Source organism: Peromyscus maniculatus, chromosome 22 (assembly GCF_049852395.1).
Source record: "Peromyscus maniculatus bairdii isolate BWxNUB_F1_BW_parent chromosome 22, HU_Pman_BW_mat_3.1, whole genome shotgun sequence".
Taxonomy (NCBI): Eukaryota; Metazoa; Chordata; class Mammalia; order Rodentia; family Cricetidae; genus Peromyscus; species Peromyscus maniculatus.
In genome coordinates this window covers 39,618,540-39,638,911 of record NC_134873.1, presented here as the reverse complement: position 1 = coordinate 39,638,911, position 20,372 = coordinate 39,618,540, and the positions used below count along the sequence as shown (strand labels likewise).

Below are 20,372 nucleotides of genomic sequence, written 5' to 3'. Positions count from 1 at the left end.
GCTATGAGACCACAGGAGGACCAAGTCCACCTTGCTCACTTTATGAGGAGGAAGACACACCCTGCCCCCCACAGCTTGTCTGTCAGACCCTCACAACTTGTCTGTCAGACCCTCACAACAGAATGGCTGAGAGCTTTCCTCAGAGTATAGATGTAAACACATCAGAAGTCATGCTATATTCTGTGCAGAATCAAAAGACCGATTTGCCATAGCCCTCCACAGTCTAAGGGTGACTGTCATCTCCCCGCCTTTGAGTAGAGTGTAAGAGCCATTGAAGGGAGGGGGGGTTCATCTGTTTGTACTTGACTGTATTCCTTGGACCTAGAACAGGGCCTGACATATTGTAAGCACTCAGTAAATGTTAAATGAATAAAGCATGTCAGGCGGTGGTGGCGCAAGCCTTTAATCCCAGCACTTGGGAGGCAGAGGCAAGCGAATCTCTGAGAGTTTGAGGCCATCCTGGTCTACAAAAGCTACACAGAGAAACCCTGTCTCGAAAAACCAAAAAAAAAAAAAAAAAAAAAAAAAAAGAATAAAGCAAATTTCTGTTTTCCCCTTGATGAAATATTGGATAGCACAGGGCATTCCTTGTTGGGGAAGTCCTAATCACAGTGCTGAAAGGGAGACAGCTTCACCCTTCCCCTGGGGACAGGGTCATGTGCTTAGCAAGCTCCCCGAGAGACCAGGAACTGTGGTCAGGACATTGGAAGCACCTCTCAACCATTAGCTAGCATAAGTATTTTCATAGTTTTTGACGCATAAACACACACAAAGTTCAGACATGTTTAAGCTTAGATCTGTCAAAGTTACTAGAAGACAGAATGCCAGGTATAGTGGCCACAGGTAGACAGTGATGTCCTCATTGTCCCAACCCAGGCTGCTTTAATGAGCCCAGTTGTCTCAGCCACCAGCTCCAATCTGGCCAGCCCATGGAACTGGGTCACGTCTTTAAAGCTCTGTAAGAGCATAGGCTGACCATGAAATCCCTCTCCCTGAGGGCCACGTCTCTCACTTGTCAGTAAGAGGGACTTGGGAAGGTCATCTTCCAGGGAGAGGCCACAAGCAGGACAAAAATCCCAGGACTACACAAGTCAGAGGCTGTGAAGCAGAGCTTGGGTTAGGCAGTCAGGGGAGCGGATCTCCGGGGCCCTGCCAGTTGGGACAGTCTGGGTTAGACCACAGGGGGCGCTGTCTGCCAGCTTGAGCGTCCAGTTGCCTGAGGAGGAGCAGGGCACCTATGGCTGCCAGGTCTCATATTTCACACTGGAAACACACATGTTTGAAACCTCCCGATTTCAATGCTGGCAGTGGACTGAATTAAAGACACAGTATTTTAGGACCACAAATTTGCTGCTTCTGCAATTAGCTGCTGGAGAGTACACCTTGCCCCCAGAGGGGAGGTGGTGGTCAAGAGAAGGAGAAGGAAGAGAGACGAGCACAAGGCCAGGATGTGGGGAAGCTTAGCTGGGAAGACCCAGAAACCATGAGAATGGCGAGCATTCTTTCTCCTCCATCTCATTTGCCGAATGCCTGGCCAATACTATGACCTCAAGGTTCCAAACCAAGTAAGATACAGGCTCTCCCACAAAGAATCCAACAGAGTGGATCATAAGCCCCCATTGTTTGGCATGGAGATGTCATTGATAGTTAAACATGAAAAAAAGATTTTCAGATGTACTATAGCGTTATAGTACCATTTAGGTTTCACATGTCACTTCTGTCCCTCTATGCTGCCTTCAAATATATTGGAGTGTGTGTGTGTGTGTGTGTGTGTGTGTGTGTGTGTGTGTATACATACACACACAGACATATCACATAAGATAAAGTCTAAAAAAATCCTTAAAATCAAAACCACCAAACAAAAACAATAGAAAGTAAGGGTTGAGAATATGGAAAAACTGGAACTCTTTGCACTGCTGGTGGGAATGTAAACCCTGCAGCCTCTATGAAAACCAGTATAACAGCGCCTCAAAAAAGGAATTTTTTTTAGACAAAATAGCACTGTATATCTCAGCCTGGCCTGGAACTTGCTATCTAACCCAGGCTGACCTATTCTGCTTTGATCCTGCCTCAGTTTCCTACATTGGAATTATAAGTATGCACCGTCACTTTCAAATTCCTCAAAAAAGTATTAAAAGCATAATTACCACATAATCTAGTATCATATTTAAAGGCATTTTTCCAAAAGAATGGGAAGTAGGACCTTGAGGAGATTATTTGTACAGAATGTTTTTAGCAGGATTGGCAACAGCCAGACGATGACACATGTCCACACATGAACAGATAAACAAAATATGCTGTGTCCATGCATACAATGGAATATTAGTCACCCTTTAAAAAGGAAGCATCTGGCACAGGAGGAAATTATGTTGATCAAAATAAGTTGTTTACATAAGATAGACATTACATGATTTCAAGGCTGTGAGGTCTCTCTGGTCAAACTCATGGAAACCAAAAATAGAAATGTGGGTTTGGGGTGGAGGGGGGGCTGGGAAAATGCAAGGTGAGTTGTTACTTAATGGGTGAAGAGTTTCAGTTTTGTAACATGAAGAATGTTCTGGAGGCCGGTTATACAGTGAACAGACTTTATACCACTGAACTGCACACTTGTACAACTCATAGGGAAGCTTGGATCTACATATGCGAGAGACCATGGAATAGTTGTCTTGCTGGGTCTGGGTTATCTCAGGAGTGCTGGAATGTCTCCCGAGGTAACCCAGACCCAGCATTTTCTTGTCATTACTTCCTATATTTGCACTGTATTAGGTATTAGAAATAAATATTTAAGTGGCTAAGATAGCAAGTTGTATAAATTTGTATTTATCACAATTATATGCTTTTATTAATATCAGTGTATTTTTAAATTATCTTATGAGTGTTTTGCTGCATGCATGTCTGTGCATCACATGGGGGTCCCAAGTCCCCATAAAGGTCACAAGGTCAGAAGAGGGTGCCCAGTTCCCTGGGACTGGAGTTACAGATGGTTGTGAGCTGCCATGGAGATACTGGGAATTGAATCTGGGTCCTCTGAGTCCAACAAGGGCTCTTAAGCACTGGACCAACTCTCCAGCTCCTCCATGTATTTTTTTAAAAAAAATATACAAAGCAGACATGTAATTTCCTTTATCTTAGAAATGCAAAAGCTTAAAGATTGCCTTATCAATTCTGTGCAATGATATGGAATTCGGTATGGCGGCTTCTTGAAAACTAAAAGTGGGTTTTCCGCATGACCCAGCTACAGCCCTCCTGAGTATTGACCCAAAAGGATTCCAAGTCAACACATCCAAAGCACTTACACATCATTGTCTGTTGCAGCACTATTCATAACAATCAAATTACGGAACCAACAGACTTAGCCAACCTCCGAGGACTGGACAAAGAAAATGGGGCTTATATACATAGTGGGATTTTCCCAGACGTAAAGAATCAAGTCATGTTGTTGAAAGAAAAGCGGAAGCAACCGGAGACAATCATATTACGTGAACTAAGGCAATTTCAGAAAGATAAACGTCCAATGGTTTCTCTTGTTTGTAGTTCCCGTATCTTCTATAGATGATCCATGAAATCATGAATGAATATATGAAAAGAAAGAGAAAACAAAAGGGTAACTAGGGGAACAAGGGTGACTAACGGCAGGGAGAGACAGAAGACAAAGATAATGCAAATCGAAAGAGATAAAGGCTATAAAGGGAACATGCTCAGCCAGAAGAAGAACGTGTAGAAAACTGAAGCAACACATTTTAAAACATAGGGCCAGGACTCTGGGCAAGACTTACCAGTGGGTTTAACTTATTAATGAAAAACCCCAGACATTCCCTTTTCTGAGGTGATCGTAAGCATTTATTTGATTTTTTTTAAAAAAAAATATTAGATTCTCCCTCTAAGGTTTTAAGATGTCTTTGACTCATACAAGGTTCTCTTCCAAATGGAGCACTCACTATCTGAGACAGAGGAATAACAGCCCAGGCCAGCCTCCAAGTTGTTGTTGTTGTTATTATTATTAGACAGGGTTTCTCTGTGTAACAACCCTGGTAGTCTTGAAACTCACTCTGTAGACCAGGCTGGCCTTAAACTCACATAGATCCGCCTGCCTCTGCCTCCCGAGTGCTAGGATTAAAGGCGTGTGCCACCATCAACCAGCTACCCTCCAAATTATTATATAGTTGAAGATTAGCTGGAACTTCTGGTTCTTCTGCCTCTACCTCCCAAGTGCTCAGATTACAGGCTTGTGCCACCACACCTGGCCGAAAATGGAACATTCTGCCGAGACATCATCAGGAGCTTGTTCATGGTGTCACTGGTACCAAATGGTCCCCTTAGCCAAGCTATATGAAATACTTACAGTTCCCAGGTTTCCAATGGCCGCCACAAGTTTAATGTCTGATGGTCTTAGAGAGTGGACTGTGAAGACAAGAACCCATGTGGCAAGATCAGACCTGCAGTCCCACAAAGTAGACAGAGAATGCTCTGCGTGGGTACACAGAGCAGACCCACACCCTCAAGACCCACCATAGCCATTAAGGCCAGGCTTGCGGGCAAGTTCAGGATCCTGTACTCACTGGGAACCCCAGGACCCATATTTAAAGCTCCTCCCCTCTGGAGGCCACACTAATAACCTGGACTTGGCCTCTCCAAGCCTGTGTCCCATGGCCCTCATGGCATCTTCTCACCTGGCCCTCTGCCTGCTTCTCACCTCCCACTTACTCACAACACCACATTTCTGAGCTACCATTAATAAGTAACAGACCAAGAGACTAAATTAGGGCCACCCGGGTACCCACTGGTTAACTGTGGTTAGAAGATTACCAGAGAATAGCACTCAAACTCAGTGACCACATAGAAACACTGGATGCAAATTATGTGCAAATGTACACTTCTCCTCGACCCACATGTGTGCCTCCCTAGAAACCACTGGCCAAACTTCCTGGCTGTGTTATGGAGGGATTTAAATGTAAACTTTGAGCCGGGCAGTGGTGGCACACGCCTTTAATCCCAGCACTCAGGAGGCAGGGGCAGGCAGATCTCTGTGAGTTCAAGGCCAGTCTAGTCTACAGAGTGCCAGGACACCAAAACTACAGAGAGAAACCCTGTCTCAAAAAACCAAACCAAACAAACAGACGTCTAAAAGATGGCATTTCCTAAAAAGTGCATCGGTTTATTTTTCTTAAAAGTTTAAGTGGGAACCCTAAAAAAGTCAGTGTAACAGAACACACATACACGCACACCCACACCCACAACTACCCACCCACATCCATTAAACCCAGCCAGCCACTTAACAAGTCTAGCCGGGTTATGACATCCCGGTCTTAGAGAAACCCAGCCCATAATAAGGGAGAATGGCTAGAGTAGGCACCGTGACTCCACGGCACAAATGGGGAGGCCACATGAGTGACAGCTTCCAGCCCACAATTCCCAGGACACTTCGCCCCGCAAGGGAGTCAAGAGACTAGAGGTGGTCTCCATGCTGGTTCTATCCTTAAGTGTTGTGTTGTCTCTTTCCCTCCACAGGAATAATCGAGGAGGACACAGAGCAGTGGTTTTCAACCTTCCTGATGCTGCGACCCCCAACGATAAAGTTATTTCGCTGCTGCTTCATAACTGTGATTTTGCTGCTGGTAGGAATCATAATGTAAATAACTGCTGTGCAGGATTATCTGATATGCTACTCTCCGGTGGGGTCGGGACCCACAGGTTGAGAACCACTGAAACAGTAAGGTGAGGGGCTGAGGGAGAATGGAATGACCGAGAGGTAGAAGAGGAATGGAGGCAGAGCCTCTGTTGGCCACAGACCCTCTCCTGCTCACGGCCTGCGGGCACATACCTGACTTAGAAGGCATACTCAGTCCTAACTTCTTCGGCTTGCACGGGAATGGAAACGTCTTCAGAACCCGCAACTGAAACCAAAACATCAATTTCCGCGTACAGAAGCATTGCCTGCTACAGCACCTGGTGTAGAAATGACCCTGCTCCTGGCTACCTAGGCTCAGAATCCAGAAACAACACTTGCCCATGGGCACCTTTTCCTAACTCCCATACCCGGTTCCCCTGGCCAGAGAGGACATACATCTCTTGATGAGAATTTAGCAAACGGCATGTGCATCTCTTGGAAGAGTGTGGTGGAGAGGGAAGGCAGATGGTGGAGAATAAAAATGAACTCTCGGAGAAACAGACAAACAAAATGAACTCTTGGGATGATGAACCGTTCTAGAGATGAATAGCCATGGACACACAACAGCAGTGTTCCCAATGTTGCTCAAACATTGTGTAAATATTAATGCTTGTTATGGATTTTTTATTTCAATTTTTAAGAGAAGAAATAATCGAAGGACCTAGTTTATTGAGGGGGAAAAAAACTACACCTAGTTTACTAAGTGTAAAAAATTAATTCAGTGCCTCCTTTGTTTTTATTATATACTGTTCCTCTCTTATTTTAACACAAGAAAGAGCATGAGGCATTGTGCCTATTTGCTGCTGCAAACTGGGTAAACATGAACCCAGGAGCCTCCTGTGTCTCTTCCAGACTGGAGTGTCCTGAGCCCAAATGGATCACTAAGAGCAGAGGATGGTCATGGTGACCAGTACGCAAGTCGTCAGGGCGGCATGCGCCTCTCAGGGTGCTGGTGCCAGGAATCCAGGGTGGCTTCTTTGGGACATGTGCTAGGAGAGGGACTCTGGCAGGGAGAGCAGGCAGCACACGGAGCCCTCACTGTATTTCACAGCGTAAGTTAATTTCTCGAGAATTACTGATTACAGTAAGAGACGCACAGCGTTTACTCTCATCTCTTATCTGGTGGACCTTCTGGGAAGACCTCACCCAGATGCCTTCGGATAACTTACAACATCTGCTTCAAGGTTCACAGTGATAACACGTCCATTTATAATGCTTGCGGGACACTTCTGGGAACCACCCGCTCGGTCTGCAAGGATGATGAGCCCCAAATTTCAGGAGCCGTGGCAACGTTCTGCCAGGCTTCCTGGCTGGCCTAGGGAAGCAGCTCCTTTGGCCCATTCCGTTAAGGCCTTAATGAGGGGCCACCCACCTGCTCAGAAATGTGGATTTTTTTTTTCCACTAGAAGAGAGCGCCCACATCTCCCATCCCACTATACACGCACATGCACCTCCCACCAGGGCGAGATCCCTACCACTTGCTGTGGTTGCCATGCCAAAGTGTTCTCTCCAGAAGAGCTCTGAATTTGGGAGGGTCCTAAAAAGGAATAAAAAGAAACACACAAGCATGTAAGCAGAAATAGTTCAATTTTGTGTATGCGTACCTGTAGATGAGGTGGTTTTTAAAAGTTGAAATGGACTCTTGCCTGAATGCGTACCCTTTACACCTGTCCCCCAAGTACTATGTACCCACATTAGTAATATCCTTTATCTTAGAAAAGCACAGATTCCTTTTCTCCGGCTGTCACAGTTTGGAACACCGTGATTCCGTTTATATATTCCACTACAGTAGAATCCCCAGATGAAGGTACAGAAGTCTGGTCTGAGAGAGGCGGCCGTCCCCCTATATCCTGTATGGGCACATTATTAGATGATCATACTGCTTCCTTGCCAAGACGCAGAACCCTCTAAGACCTTAATGATGGCTGATAGCTGCCCCTGTCTGGGGATCTAGGCCAAGGCAGGAATGGCAAAAGGCATCCCAGAATGATCTGAGGTGTAGCGAGACTGTAAAGAGCTAATCACAGGGTTTCCCAGCAGCCATACCTCGGTACCGCTGTTAATTCTCAAGAGGTCTTGCTGAAGTGAGGCGAAGAAGATAAGGCAGGCCGGGAGACACAGAGACATACTCCTCATCCCAGCATACTCTGGCTCTATAACCCCGGCTGGCCTGGAACTCACTATATAGACCAGGCTGGCTGCCAACTCACAGAGCTGTACCTGCCTCTGCCTCCTGAGTGCTGAGATTGAAGCCATGCACCACCATGCCAGCCTCTGCAAATTCTTCCTCTTGTAACATAATCTCGATATCTGTCTCAACGGCGCCACAGGACATTTCTAGCCTGGTACTTGACCCTGGATTTAGATTCTCTGCTTCCTCTGACTCTTCTCTTCCCAGCTCTCTGTTCAGTGCGCATGGTCCCGGGGCAGCGCCTCTCAAGAGCAGCAGACACCGTGAAAGGCAAACCTGACCTGGGAGATGGAGCTTGACTAATTTCCCGCCCCAGCCTTCCTCTGCAGCTTTACCTTTTGACCCCGCAAATAATTTATCTAGAGTCGCCTGAAGGAGAAGCAGTACATTTCCGGTTCCTACCCACCAATGGACCAGACACCAGTTTCCACAAACGAGGGCTATAACCCACCTCCAGATCTCATTGACTCTTGAAATTCCCAGAAGCCAGTTTTCTGGGCAGAAAGGGCCCTCTGATGGGAAATCAGTGAGGTGTAGACAAGCATGGCATGCTGAAAAAAGCTAGGACATGGGGTCTGTAGCTGGAGGACAAGGAAGGGGCCGGTCACAAAGAGATAGAAGGAGCTGGACTTCAAAGCCACAAATGCCAGGCTAACCATGGGTGACTGGGAACCATGACCAACCTTGAAGAGATGATTTTTAAGATGCTGTTACTACCGTAGTGGAGAGATGAGTTAGCAGGGCAGGGAGTTGAGGCTATTCAGGTAACGGTCTGCCCAGCTCAGGAGAGCAAATCTAAACGTAAGTGGTAGCCGCTGCTCCCACACAGCTCCTGTCTCCCACTGTTAGAGCACTGACGTAAAATACTTGCTTTGATCCTTATGACAGTTTATGAGAGAAGCCCCATACTCTCACCCTCTATGCGGTAAAGTGAGATCCAGAAAGCGCAGCTCACAATAAAGTTGACATAGCTAGCCGCTGGTGACAGAGAGACTCAAGACAGGCAGCCTAGCTCACTTAGCGACCTGGGCAGTGTTTGAAAGCAAAAAAGTGAGGAGAAGCCACGTGCCCAAGACGAGGTCTGACAAATGCTTCCCATAAAGGCCAGATGGTCCATGTTGTGGGTTCTGTAGACCCTAAGGTCTCTTTTCCGGCACAGCCATTCTTTCTATTCACGATTTCAATATTGTGAAAGTGGCCCCAGGCAGTCTGTACATACGTTAACTTCATCTGCAGAGGCTACAGTTCATAGTCTACATAATTTTCACCTGTCATAAGATACTGTTCTCCTTTTCAGTCTTTAGGGCCATATGAAAGTATAGAAGTCTCTGTGGGCATCAGCAAACTGATTCTATAGTTTCTGTGGAGAGGCAAAAGACCTCTTATAGCTAACACAACACTGAGGATCAATAAAACCCAATACCAAAACTTACTGTAGAGTAACCTAGACAGTGTGGTACCTACCAAAAGGACAGGCAGATCAATGGGACAGAATGGAGGCCAGAGAGGCCCAGAAAAACATAGTCAACCAAATCTTTGACAAAGAAACAGAGACAATATGGTGGAGAAGTTACAGTCTCTTCAAAAGCAATGTTGGACTTCCTGGACATAGATACACATGCCCAAATAGTAGAAATGAGTTTTAGCTTATCAGCTACACAAAAACAGAGGCTGGATTTCACCCATGTGGCTAGCTTGACAACCAACCCATGATCTACACTGGGCCTGAAGAGGTCATCCAGGTGAAATAGGAGGGTGGGCCTGTAGTGATTGGCACTAGCCTTCACAGGGTGGATGGGAGACCAGAAAGTCAAAACAAAGCATCTAAAGGATGTGAGAAAGGAGGGAGACCCTAGAACAGACAGGGTACCCCGAAACACAAATAGGCAGATATTATATTCAATCACAGAGGGAAGACTAGAAATAAGAAGTGGGGGAGGGTTTAGGAGACCACTCCTCAGTAGCTGCAGGGCTGGGTATCAGGAGAACTGACCCTCTCCAGGCAGCTCCCAAACCAAGACCAGAACAAGGACACAGGCTTGTCCCTTGGGAGACTAGCTGCACATAGCCAAACAAGAATAGACTGTCCAGAATGCTGACCCCAGCGGAGGCTTTGGATTTCAGACAGGGTCAGGAGCTTAGACAACCTGTGTCTTGTCACCCTCCCCCAGCCTCAGTTCCCTCGTCTCCAAGATGGACGTGGTAATGTCTGCCTTGTAGAGCGGTAATAAGCTTTAAAGGGGTAGGGACATCTGAGGCTGCCCTCCTCCCCAAAGAGGCATCGGTCAATGGTTGCCCGGAGAGGCGAGTTGTTTTCTTGAGTGGTGTAGACATTGGTAAGGTACCCACCCATGCTCTTTAAAATACCCCCTACCCCTGCTCATCAAAAAACCCCTAAAGGCTGTGGGGGTCACAAAACCAAGACAGACACGAGAGCAGAAAGAAGCCTGTTGGTCATATAGGGTGAGTGGGAGCGGGAGGGGAATGAGAGAGGGCAATGAGCATGAAAATGACCAAAATACATTATGTACAAATATGAAATCGTCAAGGAACAAAAATAAATGGAAATGGTTTTGATATTTATTTTTATGTACGGGTGTTTCACCTGCATGTATGCCTGTATACCACATGCATGCCCGATACCCACAGACGGTATGGATGCCTGGGGGAATGGAGTTATAGATAGCTGGGAACTAACATGTGGGTGCTAGGAATCGAACCAAGGTCCTCTGGAAAAATAGTCAGTGCTCTTATCCACTGAGCCATCTGTCCAGCCCCCTAAATACATATGCCTTTAAAGGTGTATATGACAGATGTCAAGGGTGCAGGAATAAATGGCTGTGATTGGCTGCTGGCGTAGATAATCCTTCAGATACTTCCAGACTCTGTAGCCTGGGATTACCCAAGTCACTGAAGGTTCTAAAGCCAGAATTTTCAACTTGGTAGTAGAGTGTCTGGTACAAGTGCCCTGGGCTCTCAGAGAAACTGTGCCTTGAATTCAGATAATTGCTCTTGGCATGGAAAGTTACGGCCCTTTGTCCTGTTCCCACTGACTCTTGGAGGGACTCAGGCCTCATTCTTAGCCTTTGCTTTCTCTCAGGTATGTGGAAAGAAAATTCTTTCAGTGTCCCCCAGTGCTTGAGGCACGTTGTGGCAGGAACCATCAAAGCACTGTGACATCACTGACCCCCCAGTCACGGGAACCCAAGGGAATGTTTCCCTTCTGGAAAGTTGTTTGACCCTCAGGCTCATGGATCTCTCGGCTCCCTGAGAAACTCCCACCTCAGTAAGGTCAGTCAGGGAAAAAAACATGTATTTTTCCACCCTGCTGGGAATGAAAGAAAGCCACCTCCGTGTGCTCTGTGGGACAGGCCTGGATGACAGAGATCAGTCATCCAGATTAGAGCTGCAACCTTTGGGGTTGGGAAGCTAAAAGGGTCCATTTATAGCACCAGGCCTTGGGGAGGTACAATGCGCAGAGGTTTCTGCCTCAGGGATCCCCTTTTAATTCAGCAGCTCTCTATTGCTCTGCTGTTACCGAGACACTGCCCTTCCCCCGTCCCCCCATAAAACCTCAGGTTTCTTTAGACTGCATGGGGCCTGGATAATGCTAGGCATCAGCAATCACAGAAGTCCCTTGGGTGGTGCTCACGTACTTCCAAATTAAGAACCCGACTCTACAATGGAGAGCTGACTGGAGCTGGTCCAGCAGCTAGCCACAAGTGGGTGGGATGATTTTACTAGCCAACTTAAAAGAGGTCACACACTCCAATTTACTGATTTCCTTGATGCCTGTCCACTTAGAGTGTATCCGGGGCACAAGCTTCCACAATCCATCCCTTGCTTGAGGAAGAACAGCCCCATGTGGTGACCTTGACCATGCACTCAATCTCTCCGTCTGTGGACTTCCTCCTCATCTATAAAATGGGAAGGAGCCTGGCTTCCTCACCTCCCTTCTGTAGTTGCCATGAGGATCAAAGAACAGGAAAGTGCCGTGTGGGCAAGCGCCGTGCACGTGAACAAAGATCACCTTCCAGATGAAAGGGAGGTGCGTCCCTGGACAGCAGGGAGAATAATCAAGGTCGACGGACGTGGAACTGAGGTCATGCTTTGGGGTACATTCAATTCTTGGGTTCTTTGTATAGTGTCCTCACAGCAACACCAGAGGCGGGATATATGATCCTCTAGACTAGTGGTTCTCAACCTCCCTATTGCTGAGACCCTTTAATAGAGTTCCTCATGACCCCCAACCATAAAATTATTTTGTTGCTATTTCATAAGTATTTTTGCTACTGTTACGAATTGTAATGTAAGTATCTGACACACAGGATCTCTGAAAGGGGCCATGACCCACATGTTGAGAACCATTGCTCTAGACTTTTTTTTTTTTTTTTTTTTTTTACAGGCTCAGAGACCAGAGAGGGAAGTACAGACTTCATGAGCTACATTCACTAAGTATTGTGCTAGGCCAGGATCTGGAAAAGGGAGGGTCAAAGGCGCCCAGTGTCTCCCTGTGGTCTCCTTGACTGCACACAAATCTTCTGGGTGACTCTAAGCTCCTTAGGGTGAGACTTGGCAAGTCTCACTCATACCGGGGCCTTACAGAACGCTGTGGTGGCCGGGAGCAGATGCTACCTGTGAGCAGCTGTGCGTACCGAGTCAGAAAATCATGAGTCACACCTGACTGTAGTGGCTTCCACCTCAGAATTCCAGGCATGCTGGGAGGCACAGGCATCTTTTTTTTGTCAGCGTGGTACATGAGCAGTCACATGCCAGTCAGTAGAAGGTGACATTGAAGTCCAGAGAGACTGATGGGCCTGGCTTCTGAATATTTGTCTCTGAATTCTGGGGTAGTGGAAGCGGAAGGCCACTCCAATCACCTTGTCGGCTGCCTCAGGAAACTCTGATCTAATGGGTTAGCGCACGTACCAGAGACACCCCATAGGTCACTAGGGGAGCCGTGTGGGGCATTCAGTTCTTTTAAAGTGAGTCCGGTGTGCTTGCTCCGAGCTCATGGGCTTTTTGAATGGATGTCACAAGAAGTTTGGTGTGCGGATTATGACTTGGATGTAAATTGGGTCCCACAGGTCTGTGTTTGAACACCTGGTCCTCACCTGGTGGTACTGTGAGAAGAAGTTTCAGAACCTTCAGGAAGTGGGGCCTGGCTGGAGGAAGTAGATGTCTTGTGGGAAGGGGAGTTAGGGCCCACCTTGCTTCCAGAGGGGGCTCTCTATTTCCGAGGCCACAGAAATGTGAGGTGATTGAGTCACATGCTCCTGTTGCTATAAACTCTGCCATGCCCTCTTCCCCATGACAGATGCTCCATCTCGAACCCTGAGTCCAAATAAACATCCCTCCCTTAAATTGCTTCTTGTAGATATTTTGCCACAGCATCAAGAACACTAACCGCACCTTCCCTGAATTATCCCCACGTGGAAATGTGTGATCTGTGGCTAAGCCCACAAGAACACAATTTTCAGCTGCCCTCCCAGTCAGAGTTGGTTTGCCATCAGGCTGGCCAAGGAAATGACTTACCATGAACAATAGCATTCCCTTTGGGGAGATACCTAGTCTGATGGGCCATGGAAGTCATCAGAGATGATTTGAAAAGCCCTGAACCAACATGGTCTAAATATTCAGTGTCCAATGCCAATGGCCAAAGGAAGACACCACCTCTGTGGGATGGAGACCAGTACACCCTCCATCTTCTGCTCACCCCTTCCAACATCACGCACCCTGGGCTCCCAGGGATGGCAGTGTTCCTCATAGGACAGGGCATGCTCAGAGTTGACTTGTAGTTTGGCCCTTGGCCTATGTTTGACGGGAAAGGACTTCACATGGAAGAGCAAATGGTGGCCTAAGGCAGAAGAGCTACATGGGCCTTTTCCAGAGTCCACCAATCCTCCCACTCAGGCTCCATGGTAGAGCACCTAGTGCGCTCACACTTCACTTCCTCTTAGGACTCCAGGCTCTTAGGACAGACTGCGTGGGGCAGGCGGTGAGCCTTGCCCCAGCGTGGACAGGTACACCTCCCTCCCTTTGCACCCCTTGTCTGCTCTTCTGGGTTTATTTCAACCAAGTTGTTAGTTCTGTAGCAAACCCTACTTAAGACTTCCCTAGCTCACAGCCGTCCCTCAGTTCTCAGAATCCTTTTGCAGCTATCATGGCTCCCTGCGCCTGTGTTGGCGCCTAATTTTCCTCCAGTGATTCCGTCAGATCCAGTCTCTCTCCCCAGAGATGCTGCTTAGTAAGTGCCAGCCAGGCTCAGCTTGACTTGGGTTCTCCCAAGGGTGCTCAGATAGTTCATTGACAGCAGCAGAAACTGCAGCTCGAGGAAAATGATGATTGACAGCAAGTCCTAAAAATCTTCAAGATACAGGTGACATTCCGGGAAAGTAGACTCTCGAGCCCTGAAGGAAACCCCTATACCTGTCCTGGCTGCTCAGAGCAAGAATGGGGGGGACATATGTGTGTGATGGCAGAGATGGGGACAGGAACTGAAACTTCTGAGATAGAGGGGAGCGTCTGGCCTCAGGGTCCCAGGAATGGCTTTGCTGACAACCAGATGAGGGACCCAAGCCAATCCCTGCCCCCTTACATCAATCATTTGAAGGAGTTGTATTGTTGGGAGTTTTTGCTTTTTTGCAGGGCCCGCCACCAATTCCCAAATAAATCTCTCATGGTGGCTTATTCTTAATTATAAATGCCTGGCCTTAACTTGGCTTGTTTCTAGCCAGCTTTCCTTAACTTTAAATTATCCCCATCTACCTTTTGCCTCTGGGCTTTTCCTGTTCTCTTGTGTCTGTAAATCTTACTCTTACTCTGTGTCTTGCTGTGTAGCTGGATGGCTGACCCTCAGACTCCTCCTCCTTCTCTAATTCATTCTTTCTCCTTCCTCCCAGATTTCTCCTTCTATTTATCCTCTCTGCCTGATAGTCCTGCCTATTTCTCTCTCTTGCCTCTCTATGGGTTGTTCAGCTCTTTATGAGACCATCAGGTGTGTTACAGGCACAGTAACACAGCTTCACAGAGTTAAACAAATGCAACATAAACAAAAGTAACACACCTTAAAATGATATTCTACATCAGAGTTGGCCCACCAGAATGTCTCTAACATCTGTTTCAACTCTTATAGTTTTTTTTAATTTATGTGCATTGGTGTTTTGCCTACATGTATGTCCATGTGAGGGTGTTAGGCTCCCTTGAACTGAAGTTACAGAAAGTTATGAGCTGCTATGTGGATGCTGGGAATTGAACCTGGGTCCTCTGGAGGAGCAGCCAGTGCTCTAACCACTGAGCCATCTCTCCGGCCCCTCCACTCTTATTGCAATGATCGTGTTTCTAGAGAAAGCTGGGAGGGGAAGGGACCCAAACTCCCAGCAGCACTCTGGCTTCCTGCTGATGTGTGTTGACTTCACTCACATCAGTGGTGAAAACACCCATGATCGGTTCCCTCAGCTCCCTCCCATGCCTGGCTTTACATCGACAGTATCAGAGATGCATCATCGCCAAGGCAATGAGGTTTTATCCACAGTTTGGACAGCCTCTTGGGGATTTGTGACCCATCTGAGGAAAACGGAACTCTAACAAAAATCTGTATTTTATTATCTACGGTGCTTTCCTGCCAGCTTGCTGGGGCCGAGAGCAGTTTTGAGATAATGCTGTTTCTGTTTTAAAAGTTAAAGTTTTAAAACAGGGATCTGTGTTTACGTGTGTGGTTTGCTGAGGTTATCTTCAAGTTTAAATAGAAGTCTATTTAGGTCCTGTCCTCCAATGGATTCTAGCATCACACAAATGAGTGGCGAAGGGTCTTGGGCTTGGGACTGGCTCAGGTTCTTTTATTTACTATCTGAATGACTCTTGTTAAGCCACCAAGCCTCCCAGAGTTCTCATCCACACAGTGGGAATAACGGCACACTCCATTTTAAATGGGAGTTGCTATGTGCAGTCCACCTTTTGCGGCTATATGTCCTGTACCCGTGGATCCAACCACAGTGGATTGAAAACACTTAAAAAACTGTGTCTGAACTGAACATGTCTATCAACTATTTGCAGAGCATTTACAATTCATTTTGTATTGAAATCTACCTAGATGTGCTTTAAAGCACACTGGAGCTTATTCATGTGTCTATACACAGATGGTACAAGGAATTTGAGCATCCTCAGATTGGAGTATCCTCAGAGGAGTGGGGTCTGGGAATCCACTCCCTGCTAGGACCAGGGAGAAACTGTGTGTGAATGCTTGGCCTGGGGTTTACCTCTTCTAGGGAACATCACACCGTGAATTGAGTTTGAAATGATTCCTTATTGGAATGGTCTCAGTGTCTGAACGCATGACCCTTATATGTATATTTTCTCTGAAATTGGTCACTTTCAATCTAGGCCCCAAAGACTATCATGGGTAGACTGTTCAAGGAGGCTGTTACAGGCCAGAGGAAACATGACCAAACCAAGAAGAGACACACAGTGCCTGTGAGTAACAGCATAGAGAAAATAGAGCAGAGATATCATAAAGCTTTGCATGCTGAAATTAACAGGCAAAAATTACACGTTTTTTTTTTTTTTGGAAAATAGCACATACTTGAGGTTTAAATAGGAAGCCAAAATTACCAAGTTATATTGATGTAATAATTAAAATATGGCTTAATATACTATATGTAATATAGTAATAGATACCATGTATTAAGCCCAATAAGTTTGTGAAGAACTAAATATAAATTAAATTTGAAAAATATAATCAGTAGTTTTCAAAATCTTTCTTCATCAGCTCTAACAGCAAATTAGACACAACTGAAGGAGAATGGGAAAGCCGCATGTGTTAAGATAAACTACTTAATGGCAAATATCTAAAAGGATAGTGGTGTGGGAAGAGAGGCGACAGGTATGGTACGTGACAGGAGAAAGCCAGATAAACATCTAACTGGCACAGAAGAGGAAAAGCAAGTATTATTGGCTGAGAATTCTTAAAATAGATGAAAACAGTCACACCACAACTTTGGGACACACCGCGAGGACCAAGCAAGAGAAATGTGCAGAAATGAATAACCTTGGAAATAAACACACAACATGGGTTTAGTATGTCTATGCACATATATACACACAGAAGGCAGAAGGAAGAAGGGTCGAGAGGGAGATGACCTGGCCAACCAGACTGTGATTAGAGGGAACTCCAACAGAGAAGCAGGCAGAATATGTGAGACTTTAGTTCTGCCCAAATCTCAACATGTAAAAACCAATTTTACTTCCTTATGCCTATAATAAATACTTTTACAATACAAAACCAAATCTATTTTCCATATAACATAAATATCATATACCTGGGAATAAATTGATCAAAATACATGAAAGACCTCAACAAGAAAACTTAGTGAACTATGGACAAAAATTTAAATATATAGTCATGATTTTCATGACTCAATGTTGTGAGGGTGTTTTGTTTTTGTTTATTTGTTTGTTTGTTTTTCAAGACAGGCTTTCTCATTGTATCCCTGGCTGTCCTAGAATTCACTCTGTAGACCAGGTTGGCTATGAACTCAGAGATCTGCCTGCCTCTGCCTCCCAAGTGCAGGGATTAAAGGCGTGTGCCACCACCCGGCTAGGGTGTTTATTTCTCCCAACTTGATTCATAGACTCAAAAGCAATATTTATCAAAATCCCAACAGATTTTCTGAGGTAAAAATGGACAAACTGATGGATTTTCAGGAGAATTCAAAGCCAAGACACTTTGAAGAAGGAGAACTAGGAACTTATTTTGTCAAATTATAGCCCTTACCATGGAGCTACAGAGTTAAGGCAATGTATTACAGGCAGAGAAATAGACAAAGGAATTTGCCAAGCACATCTGACCCCTAACCTTGAAACAAATGTCTCTTTGGAACAGTGGGAAACAATTGACTTTTCAATAAATGGTGCTGAGGCAGCTGAATATCTGCATGAAGAAAAAAAAATAACAAACCATCATACCAGGCTCCTCCCCTACACGAGGCACAACAAAAATCAATCCTAGATGTACCAAGATTAACCTACTCGGAACAGCAAACACAGAAAGAAACGTGAACGATTCTTCGTGACCTCCAGGTAGGTGCTCTTAAACAAGACACACCGAGTGCCAACTATATAGAAGAGACCTACAATTCATACCTTAGGCACCAAGACAGAATATACAACAACGACATTGGGACTCTGACCGCCATCTATGGCCACCAGACCTCAACCATCTGTCTCTATTGTTCTGTAACAGCTTCCGATTCAGGATCAACTAGCTCCGTGGTCCTCATGCTGTGGTGACCCCCAACCATCAAGTTATTTTTGTTACTACCTCACAACTGTAAGTTTGCTACTGTAATGAATTGTAACATAAATACTTTTGGAGGAAGAGGTTTGCCAAAGGGTTGTGACCCATGGATTGAGAACCGCTGCACTAGAGAAAACCAAACATGCTCAAGTCAATGGCTGAGGATGCCCTGTTTCTTAGCGTGCCTCCAGCTTCCTCCAGCCAACAGCCCACAGTCCCAGCAGACCTGAAGCCTCCTCCTCTTCACCATTAAGCCTTCCAAGCTCCCGCCGCCCTTTGAGTCAATACGGAATGCAAATTATGGCTTCTTCTGGCAAACTCTGAGTAAACAGCCTGTAGGTCCCCTCTGGGTGCTCATCATCTGTTTCCACGATATTAACCCTCCCTCTCTCCATGAAGAGAGCAGAAAGATGGTGGGCTTCAGGGTGGGAAAAGACAGTTGTCATATATGTCCACCCACCAAAGAGCCAGTAGACAGCACACATGGGAAACTTGAATAATCCAAGAGAAAGATAAGACTACAGAAAAATGGAGAGACCCAGTCCAGCACAAGAAAAGAACCCATTGATCAATAGGATGAGAGGTTCTTTCGTGGGTCTCACCAGAAACCATAAAAGTGCAATCCTCTTGTACAGCAGGCCGAGTAGGCCCTACTCATCTCCCCAGAGGCTCGCTGAGGCCACTCCCTTATCCTAGATGAGCAAGCAGGACCTTGGGGTCCCAGGCAGCATGGACTCTGTCCCATCTATACCTCCTCCATTGTTTGGGTGGTTCAAGGGCAAATGCCTTCTACTCCAGTCCCTGGCCTCTCATAGGGAAGGGAAGTCATGCCCAAGGCCTTTGTCAGCTTAAAGAATCCTGCCTTCCTAAACCAAGGAGGATGGGGCAGAGGGAAGGTGTGGCAGGAGTATCCTTGAGAGGGTGTGGCAGGAGTATCCCTGTTCACAATCACGGCACCAGAAGAAATACAAAGCCCCGAAGCCTCGTTCATTGCCTATGCGGTCCAATCAAGTACTCACTAAGTACTTCATACAACTAAAGCCTATGAGCTTCTTTAGGATTTATCATGCTGATCTGCCTTCATCTGTCCTTAACAGAAAAAAATCAAAGGCCACAGATAGCTATAACCCGGACTTAATATTGATATAGCCATTTTATTCTATTCTTTTTGAGGGATTGAAACTTGGGGGTTGAACCCAGGACCTTGTACTGATAAGAACTCTACCAAGGAGTCACATTTCCACCCACCACCACCTCATTTTAAAGATGAGGGGAAATTTTGAGGTCCAGGGAGGTGGAACTTTTCCAAGGCCATACAGCACACAGTAATAGAAGAAGTCTTGGTGATTCGGCACTCACAGTTTCCCCCCCCCCCCCCCCCGACCAGGGTCTGCAGCTCATCTGTGCATCTTACCTCTCCCAAGACCCACCCCACCCCTCCCACAGCCTTCAGAGCCCCTAACTCTCAGTCCTTCTTCAGGCAGCATCCGCCTCCCATCATCCCACAAAGAGGCAAACAAACCTTCTCGTGTCTTAACTTTCCATTTGGAGCTTGGTCTCAACAGAAGGGGGGCATACCACTCCCCAACTTCTTGCTTAAGCAACTGAGGGCACCGGTAGGACTGAGTATCAGTGACGCTGACACTCATCCGTCACACTTACCTTGTCCCAGCAGCAGCAACAGCAGTCCCACGAGGGGCACACCTGGCCGCAGCTCCATGCCACAATGTCGCAGGCGTCTGGGGCCGTTGAGCAAATGGCTTCCTTCCACAGATGGTAGAGTGACCACTCACCCACCACTGCTTTTATACTTCTCTGGGATCTGATAGTACACCCGTCGTAAACTTTACTGTGTTCACCTTTGAAAGGGGGCAGTGGCTGGCTGTAAATGATAAATATTAACATTTAGGCAGAAGCTTGACAACAGGACAGCACGCTCTAATCATCAACACCCAACGATCGGGACCACAGGGCGGCCTTCTCGCTACCTGCCATGGTGTCAGGGGTCCAGAGATGGAGCTACCGAGGAGAACATAAACCTTGGCATCCTATGTGTAGAGCTAGGAGGATCCCACTGTATGCCAAAACTCTGGGATCTTGGGCACACCCCTGAATTTGACCTCATCTGCCTTTTATTTCCTGACTTACAGAAAATAAAAGACACCGAGAACCGAAGTGTTTAACGGCCCCCATAGACCCACCAAACCAGCTCCAAACTG

The 20,372-nt window shown here is 46.4% G+C and overlaps 1 protein-coding gene across 1 annotated transcript in view; it reads right to left on the bottom strand.

The window, feature by feature from the left end:
- The window catches only part of Plb1 (phospholipase B1), a 121,104-nt gene extending 101,112 nt beyond the window's left edge, over positions 1-19,992 (bottom strand). Inside the window, exons 1-4 of the mRNA XM_006984819.4 lie at positions 19,816-19,992; positions 7,144-7,205; positions 5,822-5,894; positions 4,343-4,401 (exon numbers count right to left, since the gene is read on the bottom strand). Of these exons, the coding sequence (XP_006984881.3) occupies positions 4,343-4,401; positions 5,822-5,894; positions 7,144-7,205; positions 19,816-19,873 (252 nt within the window). The 5' untranslated portion in view covers positions 19,874-19,992. The remainder of the gene's footprint in view (positions 1-4,342; positions 4,402-5,821; positions 5,895-7,143; positions 7,206-19,815) is intronic.
- Between the last annotated feature and the right edge of the window lie 380 nt (positions 19,993-20,372).